At 45.1% G+C, this 23382-nt stretch overlaps 1 protein-coding gene across 3 annotated transcripts in view; it reads right to left on the bottom strand.

Annotated features, from left to right (window-relative positions):
- The window catches only part of TRAPPC9 (trafficking protein particle complex subunit 9), a 410909-nt gene that overhangs the window by 267113 nt on the left and 120414 nt on the right, over window positions 1-23382 (bottom strand). For all 3 annotated transcript variants that reach the window (XM_070748345.1, XM_070748348.1, XM_070748347.1), the window contains exons 18-19: window positions 21535-21677; window positions 20424-20534 (exon numbers count right to left, since the gene is read on the bottom strand). In XM_070748345.1, coding sequence (XP_070604446.1) covers window positions 20424-20534; window positions 21535-21677 — 254 coding nt within the window. The remainder of the gene's footprint in view (window positions 1-20423; window positions 20535-21534; window positions 21678-23382) is intronic.

Consider the following 23382-nt stretch of genomic DNA (forward strand, 5'->3'; position numbering starts at 1 on the left):
CCGGTGGAAATGTGCAAGGACCTGTCAAACAATCAACTTGTATGCCTTCTGAAAAGTTAAGTCTCCTGCTATGCTTCTGAAAAGTTTGATGGTGTTCTGACCCAGCTCCCCAAACACAAGGAACCCTCTATAGTTGAAGCAACGATTCCTTTATTAGGAAAGGCAGCAGCCTCTGCAAAAAGTTTCTTTCTCGTAACAGGCTAACACATCAATTCATCTCCGCCCCCTGCCTGCCCCCTGAAGCAGTGGGAGTGATGTGCCGGGGCCTGGAGGCTGTTGGGGTCTGGATGGGTGTCAACAGACTCAAGCTCAACCCGGATAAGACGGAGTGGCTGTGGGTTCTGCCTCCCAAGGACAATGCCATATGTCCGTCCATAACCCTGGGGGGGAATTATTGACCCCCCTCAGAGAGGGTCCGCAACTTGGGCGTCCTCCTCGATCCACAGCTCACATTAGAGAAACATATTTCAGCTGTGGCGAGGGGGGCGTTTGCCCAGGTTCGCCTGGTGCACCAGTTGCAGCCCTATCTGGACCGGGACTCACTGCTCACAGTCACTCATGCCCTCATCATCTCGAGGCTCGACTACTGTAATGCTCTCTACATGGGGCTACCTTTGAAAAGTGTTCGGAAACTTCAGATTGTGCAGAATGCAGCTGCGAGAGCAATCATGGGCTTCCCAAGGCATGCCCATGTTACTCCAACACTCCGCAGTCTGCATTGGTTGCCGATCAGTTTCCGGTCACAATTCAAAGTGTTGGTTATGACCTATAAAGCCCTTCATGGCACCGGACCAGAATATCTCCGGGACCGCCTCCTACCGCACAAATCCCAGCGACCGGTTAGGTCCCACAGAGTTGGCCTTCTCTGGGTCCCGTCGACTAAACAATGTCATTTGGCGGGACCCAGGAGAAGAGCCTTTTCTGTGGCGGCCCCGACCCTCTGGAACCAGCTCCCCCCAGATATCAGAGTTGCCCCCACCCTCCTTGCCTTTCGCAAGCTCCTTAAAACCCACCTCTGTTGTCAGGCATGGGGGAATTGAACATTTTTTCTCCCTTCCCCCTAGGCTTATAGAATTTATACATGGTATGTTTGTTGGTATGATTGGTCTCTTAAATTGGGGTTTTTTAGATTACTTTTTAATATTAGATTTGTTACATTGTTTTTTATTGTTGTTAGCCGCCCCGAGTCTTCGGAGAGGGGCGGCATACAAATCTAAATAAACTAAACTATAAGCAACTGAACTTTTATCCTCAGAGCTAGTGGGGGCCTCCACTAACAGCGGTAGCTCTTCCGACCCAAGGATCGGTCCACAAATTTCCACTGTTCTCCTCTCCTCTGCGCATCAGGCACTGGACCCAGCTGTTCCTCCTCTTCGTCATCGGCCACCTCCAGACCTGGGGGCTGTTGACTCTCCATCTAAGGGCTGGTGGATGGCCCAGTCTCTCCCCATCACCCCCCCCCCCATCTCTGGCAGCTCCATCCCCTCTTCCTCCTGGGAGCTTTCAGGTTGCCCTGATGCTGACCCTAACCCCAACGCCTCTTCGTCTGATTTGGCTGCCGGAGGGGCCGGCAGCCAACGGACCACAACAGATGGTGTCTTTCCCCAGTCCCTCACTGTACTGTCAGAGCAAATTACACATGGGCACAGAAAGAACTTATAAAGGAATTGAGGGTATTTGAGTTTCAGTGAATAGTTCAGGAACGTAGACTTCCCACGGGGATATTCTGATCACCGTTCCTTGGGGAAATATAGGGGCCTGGAAATGTAGGCTTCTTCAAAACAAACATTGGATATGCTTCTTATAGAAAAATGCTAGATTATACTGATGTTAAATATACTGGTTTTTGGCTATATTAGTGTACACCATCTGTGTGCCATGAAAATCAAGGTCAGATTAGATCATCTTCATTCTTTATTTGTTTTAAATTCCAGATTATCTACAATCCTAATTTCTATAATAGCCAGAGAAACCCGAATACCCGGAAGAAAAATAACTCATATCACCTATTTTTACACCCCCAAAAAGTTTGCAATGATACACTGATGTCTTCAGTTGGCCTTCTCCGGGTCCTGTCGACTAAACAATGTCGTTTGGGTGGGACCCAGGGGAAGAGCCTTCTCTGTGATGGCCCCGACCCTCTGGAACCAACTCCCCCCAGATATCACAGTTGCCCCCACTCTCCTCGCCTTTCATAAGCTCCTTAAAACCCACCTCTGTCATCAGGCATGGGGGAACTGAGATATTCCCTTCCCCCTAGGCTTATAAAATTTATGCATGGTATGTCTGTATGTATGATTGGTTTCTTAAATTGGTTTTTTTTTACATTACTTTTAATATTAGATTTGTTCATATTGTCTTTTTACTGTTGTTAGCTGCCCCGAGTCTACGGAGAGGGGTGGCATACAAATCTAAAAAATAAATAGATAGATAGAAAGGTAGATAGAAAGATAGATAGATAGATAGATAGATAGATAGATAGATAGATAGATAGATAGATAGATAGATAGATAGATAGATAGATAGATAAATAATGGACTGGCAACATGAAGAGCAATAAAAAGGTTAAGTATCAGGGGACCTGGATTTAATTCTTGACTTCCCAAATTAAGATTACGTATCTCTCAACTAAGAGATCCTTGGTGGTTCTGCACTTCTATTAAATAGGCCCATTTGTCCTAAATTCAAATAAAGTAAAGCAAGTCTTTTCTTTGTAACAGCTACTAATTATTGTCATTAGCAGCCTGCATAAGTCCAAGCAAAATCAAACAAGCCCGACTAAAAGTCTTTCAGGGAAAAACAGAGAACACATGCAAACCTTGCTCTTCTTTGGCAAACTGCCAAGGAACGATTTGCAGGAAAATTTGCCAAACTCAAACAAGAACAAAACTGAGGCTTGAGTTACAAAGACAAGATCTGAAAATCAACGGAGTTGCTTCCTGCACTGAACCATGACATGTTCTCTTATATAGCCTATGGGAGGGGCCAATTATCCCCAAGCCTTATTCCCAAGTAGTTCTTGTCCTCCTCTGTACCTGTTCTTGTCTTTTGGCGGCTCTGCGCAAGTGCTCCTTGAGAACAGGCTCCTCCTGTTCTTCTTCCTTGCTCATGTCAGCCTCTGGAGGTTCTGGAGATGGGACAGATCTCCCCAATGGGCCTGGCTTCTGGCACCAAACCTACTCCAGACTCCAGGCCTGGCCCAGGTTCCTCACCAGCCCCCTCGCCATCCAACTCTGCTGCCAGCTTCAAAGGCCGCTGGCAGACCAAAAAGTTCACAACTTTTTCTCAGTGCCCTAGGAGAGAAACAAGACCATCTGCTGCAATGTCCTCCCTGGCAACAACTACTTCAGCTTCAACCACAACAACACAAGAGCACACAACAGATTTAAACTTAATATTAACCACTCCAAACTTGACTGTAAAAAAATACAACTTTAGTAATCGAGTTGTCGCAGCGTGGAACTCATTACCTGACTCCGTAGTGTCATCCCCTACCCCCCAAAATTTTACCCTTAGACTATCCACGATTGACCTCTCCAAATTCTTAAGAGGTCGGTAAGGGGCATACATAAGTGCACTAGCGTGCCTTCCGTCCCCTGTCCTATTGTCTCTCCTATATTTCTTTATATATCTTTTTTTCATATTCCTATATCTTTTCTTCTATTCTTTCATTGATATATTCTGCTATGAGTATATCCTCTGTAACCTTCATTATGTTTTAGACAAAATAAAATAAATAAATAAATAAATAAAAAATAAATCTGCCGCTACCTAGTATTGAACTCTCAACTCTCCGAATAGGCGGCTAGTGCCTTCAACACTAGGCCACCACTCTACTCAACCTATAGTAAGGATTATAAAAGATCATCATTCTCAAATCAGAGACTGAGGAAACATAGAAACATAGAAGTCTGACGGCAGAAAAAGACCTCATGGTCCATCTAGTCTGCCCTTATACTATTTTCTGTATTTTATCTTAGGATGGATATATGTTTATCCCAGGCATGTTTAAATTCAGTTACTGTGGATTTATCTACCACGTCTGCTGGAAGTTTGTTCCAAGGATCTACTACTCTTTCAGTAAAATAATATTTTCTCACGTTGCTTTTGATCTTTCCCCCAACTAACTTCAGATTGTGTCCCCTTGTTCTTGTGTTCACTTTCCTATTAAAAACACTTCCCTCCTGAACCTTATTTAACCCTTTAATATATTTAAATGTTTCGATCATGTCCCCCCTTTTCCTTCTGTCCTCCAGACTATACAGATTGAGTTCATTAAGTCTTTCCTGATACGTTTTATGCTTAAGACCTTCCACCATTCTTGTAGCCCGTCTTTGGACCCGTTCAATTTTGTCAATATCTTTTTGTAGGTGAGGTCTCCAGAACTGAACACAGTATTCCAAATGTGGTCTCACCAGCATTCTATATAGCGGGATCATAATCTCCCTCTTCCTGCTTGTTATACCTCTAGCTATGCAGCCAAGCATCCTACTTGCTTTCCCTACCGCCTGACTGCACTGTTCACCCATTTTGAGACTATCAGAAATCATTACCCCTAGCTAGATGGGCTAGATGGGATTCCCGATCAGTTGTATAGATTTAACTACCATTCTATAATTGCTGAATTATGTCAACCTTATGCAAGATTGTACCAAATCTTGATTCTTGGTGTCGCTGTGCTGGTGCAGTAGCTAGAATGCAGTATCTAACTATTAGATTTGTCATTATATATTGTTTTTATCATTGCTGTAAGCCGCCCCGAGTCTACGGAGAGGGGCGGCATACAAATCTAATTAATAATAATAATAATAATAATAATAATAATAATAATAATAATCCGGGGTGGTGCAGCAGGTAGAGTGCTGTACTGCAGGCCACTGAAGCTGACTTGTAGATCTGAAGGTCAGTGGTTCAAAACTCATCACCGGCTCAAGGTTGACTCAGCCTTCCATCCTTCCGAGGTGGGTAAAATGAGGACCCGGATTGTGGGGGCAATAGCCTAGTTCTGTTAAAAAAGTGCTATTGCTAACATGTTGTAAGCCGCCCTGAGTCTAAGGAGAAGGGTGGCATAAAAATCGAACGAACGAACGAACGAACGAACGAACGAACGAACGAACAAACAAACAAACAAACAAACAAACAAACAAACAAACAATAATAATAATAATTGGAATTGACAAAATAACCATTGGAATTGACAAAATCTCCATCTGTCAATTGCAAAGGGCCGCTTTACTGGGATCGGCAAAAATAATTCGCCGCTACATCACGCAGTCCTAGGTGCTTGGGAAGTGCCCGACTGGGGATGAGATATGAAATCCAGCATAGTGATCTCGTTTGCTGTGTTGTACAGTGATCCCTCGAGTTTCGCGATCTCGATCTTTACGAAACGCTATATCGCGATTTTTCCAGCCGATGACGTCACTCCCTTCCTTTCTCATCTTTCTTTCTCTCTCTCTTTCTCTATCTTGCTTCTTCCTCTCTCACACTCTCTTCCTCCCTCTCTCATCTCTTTCTTTCCTTCTCTCTCTTTCTCTATCTCTCCCCCTCTTGCTCTCGAGCGGCGGGCGGCACCCAGGGAAGGTTCCTTCGGCCGCCCAGCAGCTGATCTGCTCGGCCGCGCAGTAGCAGCAAGGAGCCGAAGATGGGGTTTCTCCTTTGCGTGGGCAACGGGGAAACCCCATCTTCGGCTCCTCGCTGCTACTGCGCTGCCGAGCAGATCAGCTGCTGGGCGGCCGAAGGAACCTTCCCTGGGTCTTCAACTCCCAGAATTCCCCGCCGCCCACGCAAAGGGGAAACCCCGATCGTGCACCGAGCGGCGGACAAGCGGCGGCCGGACAAGCGGCGGACAAGCGGCGGCCGGAAAAGCGGCGGGCAGACAAGCGGCGGACAAGCGGCAGGCGGAAAAGCGGCGGGAGGAAAAGCAGCGGACAAGCGGCGGGCGGACAAGCGGTGGACAAGCGGCCGGTGGAAAAGCGGCGGGCGGAAAAGCGGCGGGCGGAAAAGCGGCGGGCGGAAAAGCGGCGGGCGGAAAAGCGGCGGGCGGAAAAGCGGCCGGCAGGCAGGCGGCTCCTCAGCTGCTGGGCGGCGGAAGGAACCTTCCCTGGGTCTTCCCAGGTGCGGAAGTAAAAACACCATCTGCGCATGCGCGGCCATGGAAAAAAGGAGCGGGCATGCGCAGATGGTGTTTTTACTTCCGCACCACTACATTGCGAAAAATCGAGTATCGCGAGGGGTCTTGGAACGTAACCCTCGCGATACTCGAGGGATCACTGTACTGACATAATAATAATAAATAATTACAGACTAATTCTGCCAACTGCCAGCAGTTTGATTCTGACCAGCTCAAGGTTAATTCAGCCTTCCATCTTTCTGATGTCAGTAACAAGAGGATCCAGACTACTGGGGGCAATAGTAGACTGCTCCGAGAAGGCTATAAAGCCCTATGAAGTGGTATGTAAGTGCTATTGCTACTGCTTGGTCCATTTCATCCACAGTTTTGGCATTTTTATCCTCAAAATTACAAAGAATGTGTTCGTGGTAGACACAGAATGATTCCACTAATTTCTGGATCATCATGTCTCAATTAATTATGAAGGAATCACGATCTCATCACGATGATTCAAATTTGCCTAAAGGTCTGCTTATAAAAACTGTTAGCAACATTGTAAAACCACCAGTTATGAAATTTGTCTTCCTGCAGTGAAGATAATAATTCAAGTTTTAGTTATTACAACCCGAAGCCAGCATTTAAGCAGAAATCAAAAGTAAAACCCTTCGTCAGTATAGACACAAATACCAGGGATATATAGCAATCCGTTTTAATTCTTAAACTTTACAATGGATTGCCTGTAAAAGCTTTAATGTTAATGGGGGGGGAGGGATTTAAAAAAATTAAAATCTAAACTAATGCTGCAAATAATAGTCCTTGACTTACAACCACAGTTGGAACTGGAACTTTGCTCCCTGACTGAGGTGGTTGCAAAATAAGTTGTACCTTATTTTACAATGGTTCTTACGTGAATCACATGATAATTAAATAAAGCTAGCTTCTCCCACTAACTTTGCTTATCAGAAGACCCCCAGGGAAGGTTAGAAATGGCAATCAAATGGGATAATGCTGTGATTGTCATATTTTATTATAATAATAATAATTAATAATTTATTAGATTTGTATGCCGCCCCTCTCCGAAGACTCGGGGCGGCTTACAACATGTTAGCAATAGCACTTTTTAACAGAGCCAGTCTATATATACATGTCAGTTGCCAATCACCACAATTTTTAATCACATGACTCCATGGCTGCTATAATAGTCATTTGCCCTGATTCGCCTGGTGCACCAGTTGCGGCCCTATTTGGACAGGGAGTCATTGCTCACAGTCGCTCATCACATCGAGGTTCGATTACTGCAACGCTCTCTACATGGGGCTACCTTTAAAAAGTGTTTGGAAACTTCAGATCATGCAGAATGCAGCCGCGAGAGCCATTGTGGGGCTTCCTAGATTCACCCACGTCTCTGCAACACTCCATGTCCTGCATTGGCTGCTGATCACAATTCAAAGTGTTGGTTATGACCTTTAAAGCCCTACAAGGCATCGGACCAGAGTATCTCCGGAACCGCCTGCTACCACACGAATCCCAGTGACCGATAAAGTCCCACAGAGTTGGCCTTCTCCGGGTCCCGTCGACTAAACAATGTCGTTTGGCGGGCCCCAGGGGAAGAGCCCTCACTGTGGCGGCCCCAGCCCTCTGGAATCAACTCCCCTTGGAGATTAGAACTGCCCCCACCCTCCTTGTCTTTCGTACATTACTCAAGACCCATCTATACCGCCAGGCAAGGGGGAGTTGAGACACCTTTTCCCCCAGGCTTTTTTATATTTATGTTTGGATATGTCTGTGTTGTTTGTTTTTTAAATATGATAGGGTTTTTATGTGCTTTAATATTAGATTTGTTTTCGCTAGAATATTGTTTTTATTGTTGCTGTGAGCCGCCCCGAGTCTTCGGAGAGGGGCGGCATACAAATCTTAATAGATTGAATTGAATTGAAGTGACTTTTTCCAGCACCATCATTAACTTCAGTTGTTACAGTTGCCCTAAAGGTTTTGTTGGATAAATTGTAATGGTTACAATTCATTTGTATTCTTGCTGATTAACATGGCTTATATCCTTTAAGCCACTTTTCATCTACCAAGATAATATTTCATTAAAAAGAGGTGATTCTTTATTGTTTCAGTCACCCAGCCTCAAGGGGTCCTTGTTCTTCGTTTAAGAGTACACAAAGGAAAGGTTTCATTTATTCTGCTGCTGATTAATTTTGTTCTGATTTATTTATGCCTATTAGTCCTGTTGCTACATCACTAATAATAACGATGTTTCAGAGGTCTGCCCAAGTGTAAAACCTGGAATTTTGGATTTCAGTAATACAGTGATACCTTTTCTTACAAACTTAATTGGTTCCGGGACGAGGTTCTTAAGGTGAAAAGTTTGTAAGACAAAACAATGTTTCCTATAGGAATCAATGGAAAAGCGATTAATGCGTGCAAGCCCAAAATTCACCCCTTTTGCCAGCCGAAGTGCCCGTTTTTGCGCTGCTGGGATTCCCCTGAGGATCCCCTCCATGGGAAACCCCACCTCCGGACTTCTGTGTTTTTGCGATGCTGCAGGGGAATCCCAGCATCACAAAACTGAGTGCTTTGCTGGCAACAGAAGTCCGGAGGTGGGGTTTCCCAGCGAAGGGAGCATCAGTGAAATCGCAGCATCACAAAAACACCGAAACCCCACCTCCGGACCCTTGTGTTTTTGCGATGCTGCAATTTCACTGAGGCTCCCCTCACTGGGAAACCCCACCTCTTCCATTGCCAGCGAAGCGCCCATTTTTGCGCTGCTGGGATTCCCCTGCAGCATCACAAAAACACGGAAGTCCGGAGGTGGAGTTTCCCATGGAGGGGAGCCTCAGGGGAATCCCAGCAGCGCAAAAACGGGTGCTTCACTGGCAACAGAAGTCCGGAGGCTGGGCATCCCAGCGGCAGCGATGGGTTTGTAAGGTGAAAATAGTTTAAGAAGAGGCAAAAAAATCTTAAACCCCGGGTTTGTATCTCGAAAAGTTTGTATGACGAGGCGTTTGTAAGATGAGGTATTACTGTATATCATCATTTCTTTTTTTAAAGAAGACCTAGAATGGATTGGGTCTGACACCTTACTGAAAAGAGTACGATCACAATATGTTGTTATTTCTTTCATCTTGAAGGCCTACATGCCACTTGGGGACTTAAGATACATAGCACTTATTTATTTATTTTTATTTATTTATTAGATTTGTATGCTGCCCCTCTCCGTAGACTCGGGGCGGCTAACAACAATAATGAAACAACATGTAACAAATCTAATATTTAAAATAATTTTAAAAACCCTTATTTAAAAACCAAACATACACGCAAACCTACCATGTATAAATTGTATAGGCCTAGGGGGAAGGGAATATCTCAGTTCCCCCATGCCTGACGACAAAGGTGGGTTTTAAGGAGCTTACGAAAGGCGAGGAGGGTGGGGGCAATTCTGATCTCTGGGGGAAGTTGGTTCCAGAGGGTCGGGGCCGCCACAGAGAAGGCTCTTCCCCTGGGTCCCGCCAAACGACATTGTTTAGTCGACAGGACCCGGAGAAGGCCAACTCTGTGGGACCTAACTGGTCGCTGGGATTCATGCGGCAGAAGGCAGTCCCGGAGATATTCTGGTCCGATGCCATAAACTTACCTATCTTAAGGTTCTGTTTCAATTATTGGATAATGAGCTGCTATATGCAGTGCTCTGCTGAATTAACTAGAGAATAGCAGGCTCCTCTTGAGATCTCCAACCTCCAGCTGGCTGAGAAGCTCTAGGAATTGAAGTCCACAAGTCTTGAAGTTGCCAAGGTTGGAGACTCCTGCTTTAAAACTTTCAGTGATATTTCTCATTATGTTATCAGTAAAGTCCTTCCAATTTGTCTATTTGTATTTGGTTCTGGCCCCAGAACTACTTTAAGGATATATAGTGGCGCAGCGGTTACAGTGCAGTACTGCAAGCTACTTCTGCTGATCGCCGGCTGCCTGCAGTTTGGCAGATCGAATCTCACCATTGGCTTAAGGTTGACTCAGATTTCCATCCAAAAATGGGCCATGGGGGAACGCCATACCACCATCTCCGCACTCCCTCATATATGAGTGCACAACCTCCCACATATATTTATTTATTATTTATTTATTTAGTCCAATACATAATACACATTGAAGAGAACAGATATGTAGTAATATAACTAAAGAAATGAATAGAAGAAAAGATATAAAAGTATAGGTGAACAAATTTGAAAGGAAGAAAAGATAAATGAGATAAGGAGAGACAATTGGACAGGGGACGGAAGGCACACTGGTATTGTATTGTATTGTATTGTATTTATTAGATTTGTATGCCGCCCCTCTCCGAAGACTCGGGGCGGCTAACAACAATAAAAAAGACAATGGAAACAAATCTAATGTTAAAAATAATCATACAAACAAGCATACCATGTATAAATTCTATAAGCCTAGGGGGAAGGAAAATTTCAATTCCCCCATGCCTGACGACAGAGGTGGGTTTTAAGGAGCTTGTGAAAGGCAAGGAGGGTGGGGGCAACTCTGATATCTGGGGGGAGCTGGTTCCAGAGGGTCGGGGCCGCCACAGAGAAGGCTCTTCTCCTGGGTCCCGCCAAACGACATTGTTTAGTCGACGGGACCCAGAGAAGGCCGACTCTGTGGGACCTAACCGGTCACTGGGATTCGTGCGGCAGAAGGCGGTCCCGGAGATATTCTGGTCCGATGCCATGAAGGGCTTTATAGGTCATAACCAACACTTTGAATTGTGACCGGAAATTGATCGGCAACCAATGCAGACTGCGGAGTGTTGGTGTAACATGGGCATACCTTGGGAAGCCCATGATTGCTCTTGCAGCTGCATTCTTATGGTGCACTTATGCACGCCCCTTACTGACCTATAAGGAATCTGGAGAGGTCAATCGTGGATAGTCTAAGGGAAAAATGTTGGGGGTTAGGGATTGTCACTACTGAGTCAGGTAATGAGTTCCACGCTTCGACAACCCGATTACTAAAGTCATATTTTTTACAGTCAAGTTTGGAGCGGTTAATATTAAGTTTGAATCTGTTACATGCTCTTATGCTGTTGCGGTTGAAGCTGAAGTAGTCATTGACAGGTAGAACGTTGCAGCATATGATCTTGTGGGCAATACTTAGATTGTGTTTTAGACGTCGTAGTTCTATATACACATTCGTGTGCATCTCCTGTGTGTGTGTCCCTGCCCTCCACACGGCAAATACCCAAAAATCAGCCAGCCAGTGGGAGGAAGCGTGCATGTTCTGTGGCATTGGACCAGATTACCTCCGGAACCGCCTGCTACCGCACGAATCCCAGCGACCGATAAGGTCCCACAGAGTTGGCCTTCTCCGGGTCCCGTTGACTAAACAATGTCGTTTGGCGGGCCCCAAGGGAAGAGCCTTCTCTGTGGTGGCCCCTGCCCTCTGGAACCAACTCCCCCCGGAGATTAGAACTGCCCCCACCCTCCCTGTCTTTTGTAAACTACTCAAGACTCACTTATGCTGCCAGGCATGGGTGAGTTAAGATATTCCTTCCCCCTAGGCCATTACAAGTTATGCATGGTATGTTTGTGTGTATGTTTGGTTTTATAATAAGGGGTTTTAGTTGTTTTATTAATTGGATTGTTGCATGCTGTTTTTATCATTGTTGTTAGCCGCCCGAGTCTGTGGATAAATAAATTAAATAAATAAATAAATGTGTGATGGAGCTCAGCTGGACAGTGGCTAGCGTGCCCAAAGAGAGGACTCTGCATGCCAGCTGTGGCCTACGTGCCATAGGTTTGCCACCATAGAACTATAACACCCACACTTTCACATGCACTAACCAGAAACAAAATCTACCCCACGTTTAAGCAAAAACCACAGCATTAGTTAAAATTTGCGGTTTACTGCTGATCTGTCGTTTTTGCTATATTTAACAGGCGGAATATTTAACACAGCTTAAAAATAGTAGCTTCTATGGGAAAGCTTCCCAATTAGTAGCATTTGCCACAATAACCTTTCTCAGAATAAATGCTATGTGTAAAGCTGATAGAGTTACTATAGCAACTAAAGGCAATTTCAAGTCACCATTAATGAGAAATGCAGTATTGGTGTCACAGAAGAAATTGGATGCTGTTGTTAGCTGCCACTATTTAAAGAACGTGATACTTTCGTTCTATTCCAAGGAGCAGCAGAGAGTAAGGGAGCTGGGAAAGATTGCTTTACATCTTTATAACAATCACGCTGGATGATCCAAAAGGAACGACATTAGGTCCTTAAGTTGAAGATGAGAAAATTTTCAATTTCCAGGGGTATCTTGAGTTGGTCTGTAGCCTCTGTGTCACATGTGCGCACACAATAGAACCAGGAATAAGCAATCTCAGAGCTAGTGATTGCTAGAGGTAGGAATAGAATAGAATATAATTCCTTATTGGCCAAGTGTGATTGGACACACAAGGAATTAGTCTTTGGTGCATATTTGGTGAGTCTTCGGAGAGGGACGGCATACAAATCTAATAAATTATTATTAATTACTATTATTATATGCTCTCAGTGTACATAAAAGAAAATATAGATTTGTCAAAAGATTTGCGAGAGCTATTATGGGCCTTCCTAAATATGTCCATGTCACACCAACACTCCGCAGTCTGCATTGGTTGCCGATCGGTTTCTGGTCACAATTCAAAGTGTTGGTTATGACCTATAAAGCCCTTCATGGCATCCGACCAGAATATCTCAGGGACCGCCTTCTGCCACACAAATCCCAGCGACCAGTTAGGTCCCACAGAGCTGGCCTTCCCCGGGTCCCGTCAACTAAACAATGTCGTTTGGCGGGACCCAGGGGAAGAGCCTTCTCTGTGGCGGCCCCGACCCTCTGGAACCAACTCCCCCCAGATATCAGAGTTGCCTCCACCCTCCTTGCCTTTCGTAAGCTCCTTAAAACCCACCTCTGTCGTCAGGCATGGGGGAACTGAGATATTCCCTTCCCCCTAGGCTTATAAAATTTATGCATGGTATGTCTGTATGTATGATTGGTGTATACTTCTGGAGGACAGAAGGAAAAGGGGGGTCATGATCGAAACATTTAAATATGTTAAAGGGTTAAATAAGGTCCAGGAGGGAAGTGTTTTTAATAGGAAAGTGAACACAAGAACAAGGGGACACAATCTGAAGTTAGTTGGGGGAAAGATCAAAAGCAACATGAGAAAATATTATTTGACTGAAAGAGTAGTAGATGCTTGGAACAAACTTCCAGCAGACGTGGTAGATAAATCCACAGTAACTGAATTTAAACTTGCCTGGGATAAACATACGTATATCCATCCTAAGATAAAATACAGAAAATAGTATAAGGGCAGACTAGATGGACCAGGAGGTCTTTTTCTGCCGTCAGACTTCTATGTTTCTTAAATTGGGGTTTTTTACATTACTTTTAATATTAGATTTGTTCATATTGTCTTTTTACTGTTGTTAGCCGCCCCGAGCATACAAATCTAATAAATACAATACAATACAATACATGTGGTACAACACTTAATAATTGTCATAGGGGTCAAATAAGCAATGAAGAAACAATGAACATTAATAAAAATCTTAAGATACAAGCAACAAGTTACAGTCATACAGTCCTAAGTGGGAGGAAAAGGGTGATAGTAATGATGAGAAAAAACTAGTAGAAATAGAAGTGCAGACTTAGTAAAAAGTTTGAATTATTTGTTTAGTAGAGTAATGGGTGTTCGGGGGGAAAACGTTCTTGTGTCTAGTTGTCTTGGTGTGCAGTGCTCTGTAGCGTCAGAGGTAGGAATACGATACACAAACACGATAATTCAGGAGTCCTTTCCCTCTGGCCTATACCCATCCCTCCCTAAAATTGTTTGTGTTGGTGTGTGAATTTTTAGAGAATTTTTAAATTGTCTCTGAAAGTAGCATGTAGCTTGCTGTCAAGCATGAGAAGAGAGAACAATGTTCCATTTTCACAATTCATCTGACACACTTTCCAATTAAAAATCATCTGTACTGTATTTTTTTAAAAAGATACAAGTAGTCTTTGACTTACAACCATTCATTTAGTGACCATTCGCAATTACAACGGCATTGGGGGCGATCCTTTTTCACACTTCTGACGTTTGCAGCATAACCACGGTCACCTGATATATATCTGGATGCTTAGCAATTGGCTCATGTTTATGACTGATGCACCGTCCATGAGGGGTGGGTGGGTGGATTTCATATGATCCTTTTTTGCAATCTTCATGCAAGCAAATGGGGAAACCAGATTCCTTTAACAATTGTTTTACTACCGTGTTTTCCCCAAAATAGGACCGGAGTTTATATTTATTGTTGGTCTTATTTGTGGGGGAAATATGGTTCTAAATGCATCCCTCTGGCTGAAGATCTTAGCTGGGGCTTATTTTGGGGGTAGGGCTTAAATTATGAGCATCAGGAAAAGTAATACTAGGGAATGGAATGGAATAGAATAGAATAAAACAGAACAGAACAACAGAACAGAACAGAATTAGAATAACAGAGTAGGAAGGGACCTTGGAGGTCTTCTAGTCCAACTCCCTGCTTAGGCAGTGTTGTGGTTACCTCTGGCCCAGCTCCTGCTCCAAGGACTGTGGATGTGGGGGAGACATCCACATGCCGCAGGCCTGTTTTGCTCCTGGTGGAATCTGATGATGAAGGCTCCTCTGACCAAGAAGACATGAGTGACAGGGAGGAGGAGAGTGTGGCAGACAGCTCAGAAGGAGATCAATTATCTGTCTCCTCCTTGGATTCGGAATAAGAGTTAATGATACAGCCACGCATGCGGAGAGCGATGCATAGGCAGCAACAACTGAGAGATTATTATCAAAGAAAATGAGGCCACCTGTGGTTGGGTGGGGCTGTGGTCATTAGTGAGGCTGCTATATAGAGCAGCCTGTGGGTTTGGCCATTGTGCAGGATTATCTGATCGTTGTGTTTCGTGACTGCTTTACTGACTTCAACCTTGGTGTGCTGATTTTCCCCCGCTTTGAAACTAAACCAGAGCAAAGTGTGTTTCACTTTGTGAAAGAAGAAGGACTGTGAATTGCCTCACAGCTGCAAGATAAGTATCACAGAACTGATAAGGGACTTGTACAAATTACCAGTTGGTTTGGAGACGAGTGCTCTTTGCTATACAAAAAGAGGGCTTAGTTTATTTGAATTTTTGCTATAAAGAACATTGTTTTGAATTTTCAAACGTGTGTGTGTCTGAAATTGGTATCTGTGAATTTTTGGGAGGATTCTACCAGAGAGCTCGACAGAACAGGCAGGTAACCCTACACTGCTTCAGACAAATGGTGATCCAACATCTTCTTAAAAACTTCCAGTGTTGGAGCATTTACAACTTCTGGAGGCAAGCTGTTCCACTGATTAACTGTCAGGAAATTTAGTTCTACGTTGCTTTTCTCCTTGTTCAGTTTCCACCCATTGCTTCCTTTCCTGCCCCGAGATACTTTGGAGAACAGTTTGACCTCCCTCTTCTTTGTGGCAGCCCCTGAGATATTGGAAGGCTGCTATAATGCCTCCCATGGTCCTTCTTTCCATCAAACTAGCCGTACCCAGTTCCTGCAACCGTTCTTCATATGTTTTAGCCTCCAGGCCCTTAATCATTTTTGCTGCTCTTCTCTGCACCATTTCTAGAGTCTCAACATCCTTTTGACATTGCGGTGATCAAAACTGAATGCAGTATTCCACATGTGGCCTTACCAAGGCCTTATAAAGTGGTATTAACACTTAGAAACATAGAAACATAGAAGTCTGACGGCAGAAAAAGACCTCATGGTCCAACTAGTCTGCCCTTATACCAGTGGTCCCCAACGTTTTTTCCACCAGGGACCAGTTTCAGCAAGGCAATTTTTCTATGGCCCGGTGGGGGCGGAAAGGGGTGTGGTTGGGGGCGGGATTAAGCATGGGGGTGCTGGTCCTTCCCGCCCCTCTTTCCCGCCATCGCCCTGTGGCCGGCAGAACCTGCCTCCCAAACCCTCTTGCGCTGGAGGGAGGGGGTCAGGCCGGCCCTCTCCCCCCAGCCAAAAACGCAAAGGCGTGCCACGGCAGAAGCCAAAAGAGGCTTGAGCCTCCCGGTCCTTCCCGCCCCTCTGTCCCGTCCATCGCCCTGTGGCCGGCAGAACCTGCCTCCCGAGGCCCCTTTCCCAGCGGGAGATGAAGCACTGGAGGGAGGGGCGGCGGCAGGAGGACTGGCAGCTGCTGACTCCACGGACCGGTGCAACATGCCCCGCGGCCCGGTACTGGTCCGCGGCCCGGTGGTTGGGGACCCCTGCCTTATACTATTTCCTGTATTTTTATCTTAGGATGGATATATGTTTATCCCAGGCATGTTTAAATTCAGTTACTGTGGATTTATCTACCACGTCTGCTGGAAGTTTGTTCCAAGGATCTACTACTCTTTCAGTAAAATAATATTTTCTCATGTTGCTTTTGATCTTTCCCCCAACTAACTTCACAGATTGTGTCCCCTTGTTCTTGTGTTCACTTTCCTATTAACTTCACGTGATCTTGATTCTCTTCCTCTGTTAATGCAGCCTAGAACTGTGTTGGATTTTTTGGCAGCTGCTGCATACGGCTGGCTCATATTTCAATGGTTGTCCACTAGGACTCCAAGATCCCTCTCACAGTTACTACTGTTGAGCAAGGTACCACATATACTGTACCTGTGTGTTTCGTTTTTCTTGCCTTAAAGGTAGAACCTTACCTTTTTCACCACTGAATTTCATTTTGTTGGATCGCACCCAATGTTCAAGTCTGTCAAGATCCTTCTGTATCTTGAGTCTACTTCCTGGAGCGTTTGCTATTCCTGCCAGTTTATTTTCCAGTTGGGTGTTACTTTCAGGGAAAGCACAGTAATTAACAACTCTAGTGATGTGGCAAGAAAGGTCATGAAATGGGCCAAAATCCACAGGACTGTCTTGCTTAACAAAAGGTATTTTGGGTTCAATTGTGATCGTAAGTGGAGAACTACCTTTATTTTGTACTCTAGGAAAACACATCAGCTGTTTTCCTACATATACACTCCAAGACCAGGGAAGTCTTAAAAGAGACCTCGGAGTCTTGGTAGACAATCAACTAAACATGAGCCAACAATGTGCAGCAGCAGCTAAAAAAGCCAACGCAATCCTAAGCTGCATCAACAGGGGAATACACTCCAAGACCAGGGAAGTCTTAATACCACTCTACTATGCCCTGGTCAGACCACACCTGGAGTACTGTATTCAGTTCTGGTCACCCCACTTCAAAAGAGACATTGAAACTCTGGAGAAGGTGCAAAAAAGAGCAACCAAGATGATTAAGGGATTGGAAACCAAGACTTACAAAGAGAGACTGAGGGAACTGGGCATGGATAGCCTAGAGGAAAGGAGGGACAGAGCGGACATGATAGTAGTCTACAAGTATACGAGGGGATGTCACAGAGAGGAGGGGATCACTTTATTCTTCAGGGCACCAGAGGGCCGGACGAAGAACAACGGCTGGAAGCTGACCAAGGAAAGATTCAACATGGAGATAAGGAGGAACCAGCAATCAACCAATGGAACAACCTACCAGCGGACGTTGTGAACTCCAACACTCTGGACATTTTTAAGAGAAGATTGAACTGCCACTTGACTGGTGTACTATAGGGTTCCTGCTTGGGCAGGGGGTTGAACTCGATGGCCTTCATGGTCCCTTTCAACTCTAACAATAAATAAATAAAATCTTAGTTTTCAAATGTTTACGTTGATGTTTCCTATTTCTTAAGCGGCTTATTGTTTAGGTGAGTTTATTATTCTCTGGGAGGTAAATTGGAAAAGCTGGTCTCCCTCTTCCCAAACTTCTGCTAATACTTTCAGAGGAGATTTGTGGCTCTATTAATGAAAAAAAGGGTCGATCTTACTGTCATAAATGATAACAAATGAATACCCGACCTGTTCTGCTGGCTGGCAAACATTTCAATTGAGAGACAAATGAAAGAAAAAAATCTCCATTAATGCGAAAGGGAGAATAAGACACTTGGAAATATGGAAATTGTAGATTTCGTAAAGGAAACAATAATAAAATAACAACTTTTTGTTTTCTTTGACATCCAGAGGCTGATTATACAGATCACCCTAAATTTTCTATAGCCAGCACATTCTTCGGTTGCCAAACTATTATAAAATTCTAACGAAAAGAGCGGCATTTAATGATATACTTCACCTCTTTTTCCTACTTTTAATCACCTTTAATTGTGCACTTTGCCTATCTTCTTCCTGGGCAGCTCCTCTTTTTTATTGCTCACCTGCTTTTGCAGTAAAAATACTCTTTTTATTGTGAGAAAGGGAAGAGGTGAGCCCATCAGGTTGCCAACAAACAGGAATGAAATCAGTGGGTTTTCAAAAAGGAAAATAACTCAATAAAACGGTTGTTGAATATGAATATGTTATCAATTTGACGTTGTCGTCGTTATCAGATAATCCAGACTATCCTAAAATGACATATGTTTCTTCTGGGGGGAGCCCTACGATATCATGAGCTCTGGCGATGCAATGGTTTGAATGCAATATTGAAGGCTGGCTCTGCCCACTGCCAGGAGTTTGATTCTGACGTGCTTGAGGTTAATCAGCCTTCTGTCTTTCCGAGGCCAATAAAAAGCCCTTCATGGCACCGGACCACATTATCTCAGGGCCCGCCTTCTGCTGCACGAATCCCAGCGACCAGTTAGGTCCCACAGAGTGGGCCTTCTCCGGGCCCCTTCAACAAAACAATGTCATTTGGCGGGGCTCAGAGGAAGAGCCTTCTCTGTGGCGGCCCCGGCCCTGTGGAACCAACTCCCCCCGGAGATTAGAATTGCCCCCACCCTCCTCGCCTTTCGTAAGCTCCTTAAAACCCACCTCTGCCGTCAGGCATGGGGGAACTGAGATATTCTTTCCCCCTAGGCCTTTACAATTTATGCATGTTATGTTTGTTTGTATGTATGTTTGGTTTTACAATAAGGGTTTTTTAGTTGTTTTAGTATTGGATTGTTACATGCTGTTTTTTATTACTGTTGTTAACCACCACCACCCCCCGAGTCTACGGAGAGGGGCGGCATACAAATCCAATCAATCAATCAATCAATAAATAAATAAATAGAGGACCCAGATTGGTGGGGGCAACAGACTGGCATTGTAAACTGCCCAGTGTGTCGCAAAACACTGTGTAGCAATGTATAAAACTTAAGTGCTATTGCTATAACATAACTCCGTTAAGCTCAACTGCATTATTTATTTAACTCTTATGGTTTTTGCAAATAAGATGGCGCATATATCAAGGTGGCAAACATATCCAACATCCCTTCCTCCTCCGATTTTCTTCATGACAACCACCCTGTGAGGTGGGTTGCGCTGAGAGAGAGAGAGAGATTGGCTCAAGGTCACCCAGATGGCTTTCATGGCCAAGGCAAGACTTGAACTTATGGTTTCGTGTTTTCCAGTCTGGTGCTTTAATCACTAGACCAAACTGTCTCTCACTGTTCTTAAATTTTTTTTTCTTTCTGTTTTTTTCCCCTCCCAGTTATCTTCCATATACAGTGGTACCTCTACCTACAAATGCCTCTACTTATCAATCTAATAAATTAAATTATTATTATTATTATTATTATTATTGCAAACTTTTCTAGATAAGAACCGGGTGTTCAAGATTTTTTTTGCCTCTTCTCAAGAACCATTTTCCACTTACAAACCCGAGCCTCTGAAACTGTAACCGGAAAAGGCAGGGAGAAGCCTCCATGGGGCCTCTCTAGGAATCTCCTGGGAGGAAACAGGGCCGGAAAAGACAGGGAGAAGCCTCTGTGGGGCCTCTCTAGGAATCTCCTGGGAGGAAACAGGGCCAGAAAAGGCGGGGAGAAGCCTCTGTGAGGCCTCTCTAGGAATCTCCTGGGAGGAAACAGGGCCAGAAAAGACGGGGAGAAGCCTCCGTGGGGCCTCTCTAGGAATCTCCTGGGAGGAAACAAGGCCTCCACCCTCCCTGGGGTTTCCCCAATCACACACATTATTTGCTTTTACATTGATTCCTGTGGGAAAAATTGCTTCTTCTTACAAACTTTTCTACTTAAGAACCTGGTCACGGAACAAATTAAGTTCGTAAGTAGAGGCACCACTGTATTGTCATCCAGAGAAAAAAATGCAAAAAAAATATACATATACATATACTGATACAAAAATCAATTCAACAAAATATACTTTTCAAATTAAAATACCTGCTTCGCTATAAGGCTGGGCATACTATAAAGTGATGTACCTTGAAAAAGAGGAGAACCCAATGAAACAAGGAAGCCTGAACTTACCGCTGGCATTCTCCAGCATGCAGCACTAAATCTTCATTGTTCTTTGCACTGATCATGAGTTCGTGCTCCGTTGAGTTGAATACATCAAAGAGCAAATGGCATTGGCGAGTACTATCAAACATATGGTAGCAATAATAATTATTAAAAATACTGTACACTTTTATACAACCCATACACAAGCTACAAAATGCAGTCTTTGCACTTATTTATTTTATTCATTTGTAAGATTTATATGCTGCCCAACTCCAACTTGTTAAGGAGTGCGCAGAATCCTTGAGTTATCAAGGAAATGCACAGAGGAAACATGGGATTCCAGCTGATATCCAAGAGATATGAGTAGTTATATAGTCATACAAGAAAGATACATCTAAGTTTATAAAACAGTACAGTGATACCTTGTCTTACGAACTTAATTGGTTCTGGGACGAGGTTTGTAAGGTGAAAAGTACGTAAGATGAAACAATGTTTCCCATAGGAATCAATGGAAAAGCGATTCATGCGCGCAAGCCCAAAACTCACCCCTTTTGCCAGCTGAAGCGCCCGTTTTTGCACTGCTGGGATTCCCCTGAGGCTCCCTTCCATGGGAAACCCCAAATCTGGACCTCCGTGTTTTTGCGATACTGCAATTTCGCTGAGGCTCCCCTCGCTGGGAAACCCCACCTCTGAACTTCCGTTGCCAGTGAAGCACCCATTTCTGCGCTGCTGGGATTTCCCTGCAACATTGCAAAAACACGGAAGTCCAGAGGTGGGGTTTCCCATGGAGGGGAGCCTCAGGGGAATCCCAGCAGCGCAAAAACGGGTGCTTCGCTGGCAACGGAAGTCTGGAGGTGGGGTTTCCCAGCGAGGGGAGCCTTCAGCTGGCAACAGAAGTCCTGAGGCGGGGCATCCCAGTGGGTTGGTAAGATGAAAATAGTTCGGAAGAGGCAAAAAATCTTAAACCCCGGGTTCGTATCTTGAAAAGTTTGTATGACGAGAGGTTCATAAGACAAGGTATCACTGTATTTACTTTAGAAATAGCATAGTCAACATAAACAGTCCAGTCATTCACATTAAAATCAGTCAATAACTCTCAATACAATAATAATATTACACGCCTATAGACACAACTTACCTTGTTGCAGGCAAAGTACTGACACGTGTGAAGAACACAGATGGCTCAACTTCCACATGAAGTCCCAGGGACATGTTCCTATAATATCCATCAATATGTCCGGGGCCTCCTGAATATCTAAAATTCAAGATGGCTTCCAGCGTCTAAAAATAGAATAGTTACATTATTAAATCCCATTTTTCCTGCCATGGTTCTGTTTAGTCGTAAATTGTTCAGGCAGCTTCAAATGCTTAGCCCAAAGACGTGTCTAATTACCTGTATAACATGATAGACACATCATCAACTGTACAATTTCAACATTAAATGTATACTACACAACCTGTAGGAAATGACTAGGCTGAGGGTGGGATCAAATTCATTAGTCTTGAGTTTCTTCCCGCCCACAAGAGATCTAAGTCCAGACCACCTTCACTTCCGTTAATATCTACTGCCAATTTCCTTTGGCTGTTAGTAGTTCAGGTACTTGTGACTTCCGGCTGGCATGATTATTTATATTTATATTTATATTTATATTTATATTTATATTTATATTTATATTTATATTTATATTTATATTTATATTTATATTTATATTTATATTTATATTTATATTTATATTTATATTTATATTTATATTTATATTTATATTTATATTTATATGTTCATTTGCAGCATATATATATATGTATATGTATATGTATACAGTGATCCCCCGCTCGTTGCGAGGGTTCCGTTCCAGGACCCCCCCGCAACGAGCGGGTTTTCGCGAAGTAGCGCTGCGGAAGTAAAAACACCATCTGCGCATGTGCAGATGGTGTTTTAAACTTCCGCAGCGCTAGCGAGGAGCCGAAGATTGGGGGGTGGCGCGGCTATTTTAAAACATCGCCGCCGACATGGGGGGCTCGCTAGCACCCCCCCGAACCCCCAACCCGGGTTTGGGGGGGTGCTAGCAAGCCCCCCATGACGGCGACGATGTTTTAAAAGAGCCGCGCCGCCCCCAATCTTCGGCTCCTCAGCGTCGAGCGAGCGAGCGAAGCCAAGCCGGCAGCAATGTCGCCGCCGCTGCAGCCAACGCGCGCTACGATCTTCCGGGCCAGCCAGGCTCAGCGGATCAAGCCCGGCTCCTCTCGGCCCAGCATCCCGGGCCAAGCGACTGCCTTCCGTGACTGAGCCTGGCTGGCCCGGAAGATCGTAGCGCGTGTTGGCTGCAGCGGCGGCGACATTGCTGCCGGCTTGGCTTCGCTCGCCGCGCCGCCCCCAATCTTCGGCTCCTCAGCGGCGAGCGAGCGAAGCCAAGCCGGCAGCAATGTCGCCACCGCTGCAGCCAACGCGCGCTACGATCTTCCGGGCCAGCCAGGCTCAGCGGATCAAGCCCGGCTCCTCTCGGCCCAGCATCCCGGGCCAAGCGACTGCCTTCCGTGACTGAGCCTGGCTGGCCCGGAAGATCGTAGCGCGCGTTGGCTGCAGCGGTGGCAACATTGCTGCCGGCTTGGCTTCGCTCGCCGCGCCGCCCCCCAATCTTCGGCTCCTCAGCGGCGAGCGAGCGAAGCCAACCCGGCAGCAATGTCGCCACCGCTGCAGCCAACGCGTGCTACGATCTTCCGGGCCAGCCAGGCTCAGCGGATCAAGCCCGGCTCCTCTCGGCCCAGCATCCCGGGCCAAGCGACTGCCTTCCGTGACTGAGCCTGGCTGGCCCGGAAGATCGTAGCGCGCGTTGGCTGCAGCGGTGGCGACATTGCTGCTGGCTTGGCTTCGCTCGCCGCGCCGCCCCCCAATCTTCGGCTCCTCAGCGGCGAGTGAGCGAAGCCAAGCCGGCAGCAATGTCGCCACCGCTGCAGCCAACGCGCGCTACGATCTTCCGGGCCAGCC

This window comes from Erythrolamprus reginae, chromosome 3, assembly GCF_031021105.1.
Source record: "Erythrolamprus reginae isolate rEryReg1 chromosome 3, rEryReg1.hap1, whole genome shotgun sequence".
In the NCBI taxonomy this organism is placed as follows: domain Eukaryota; kingdom Metazoa; phylum Chordata; class Lepidosauria; order Squamata; family Dipsadidae; genus Erythrolamprus; species Erythrolamprus reginae.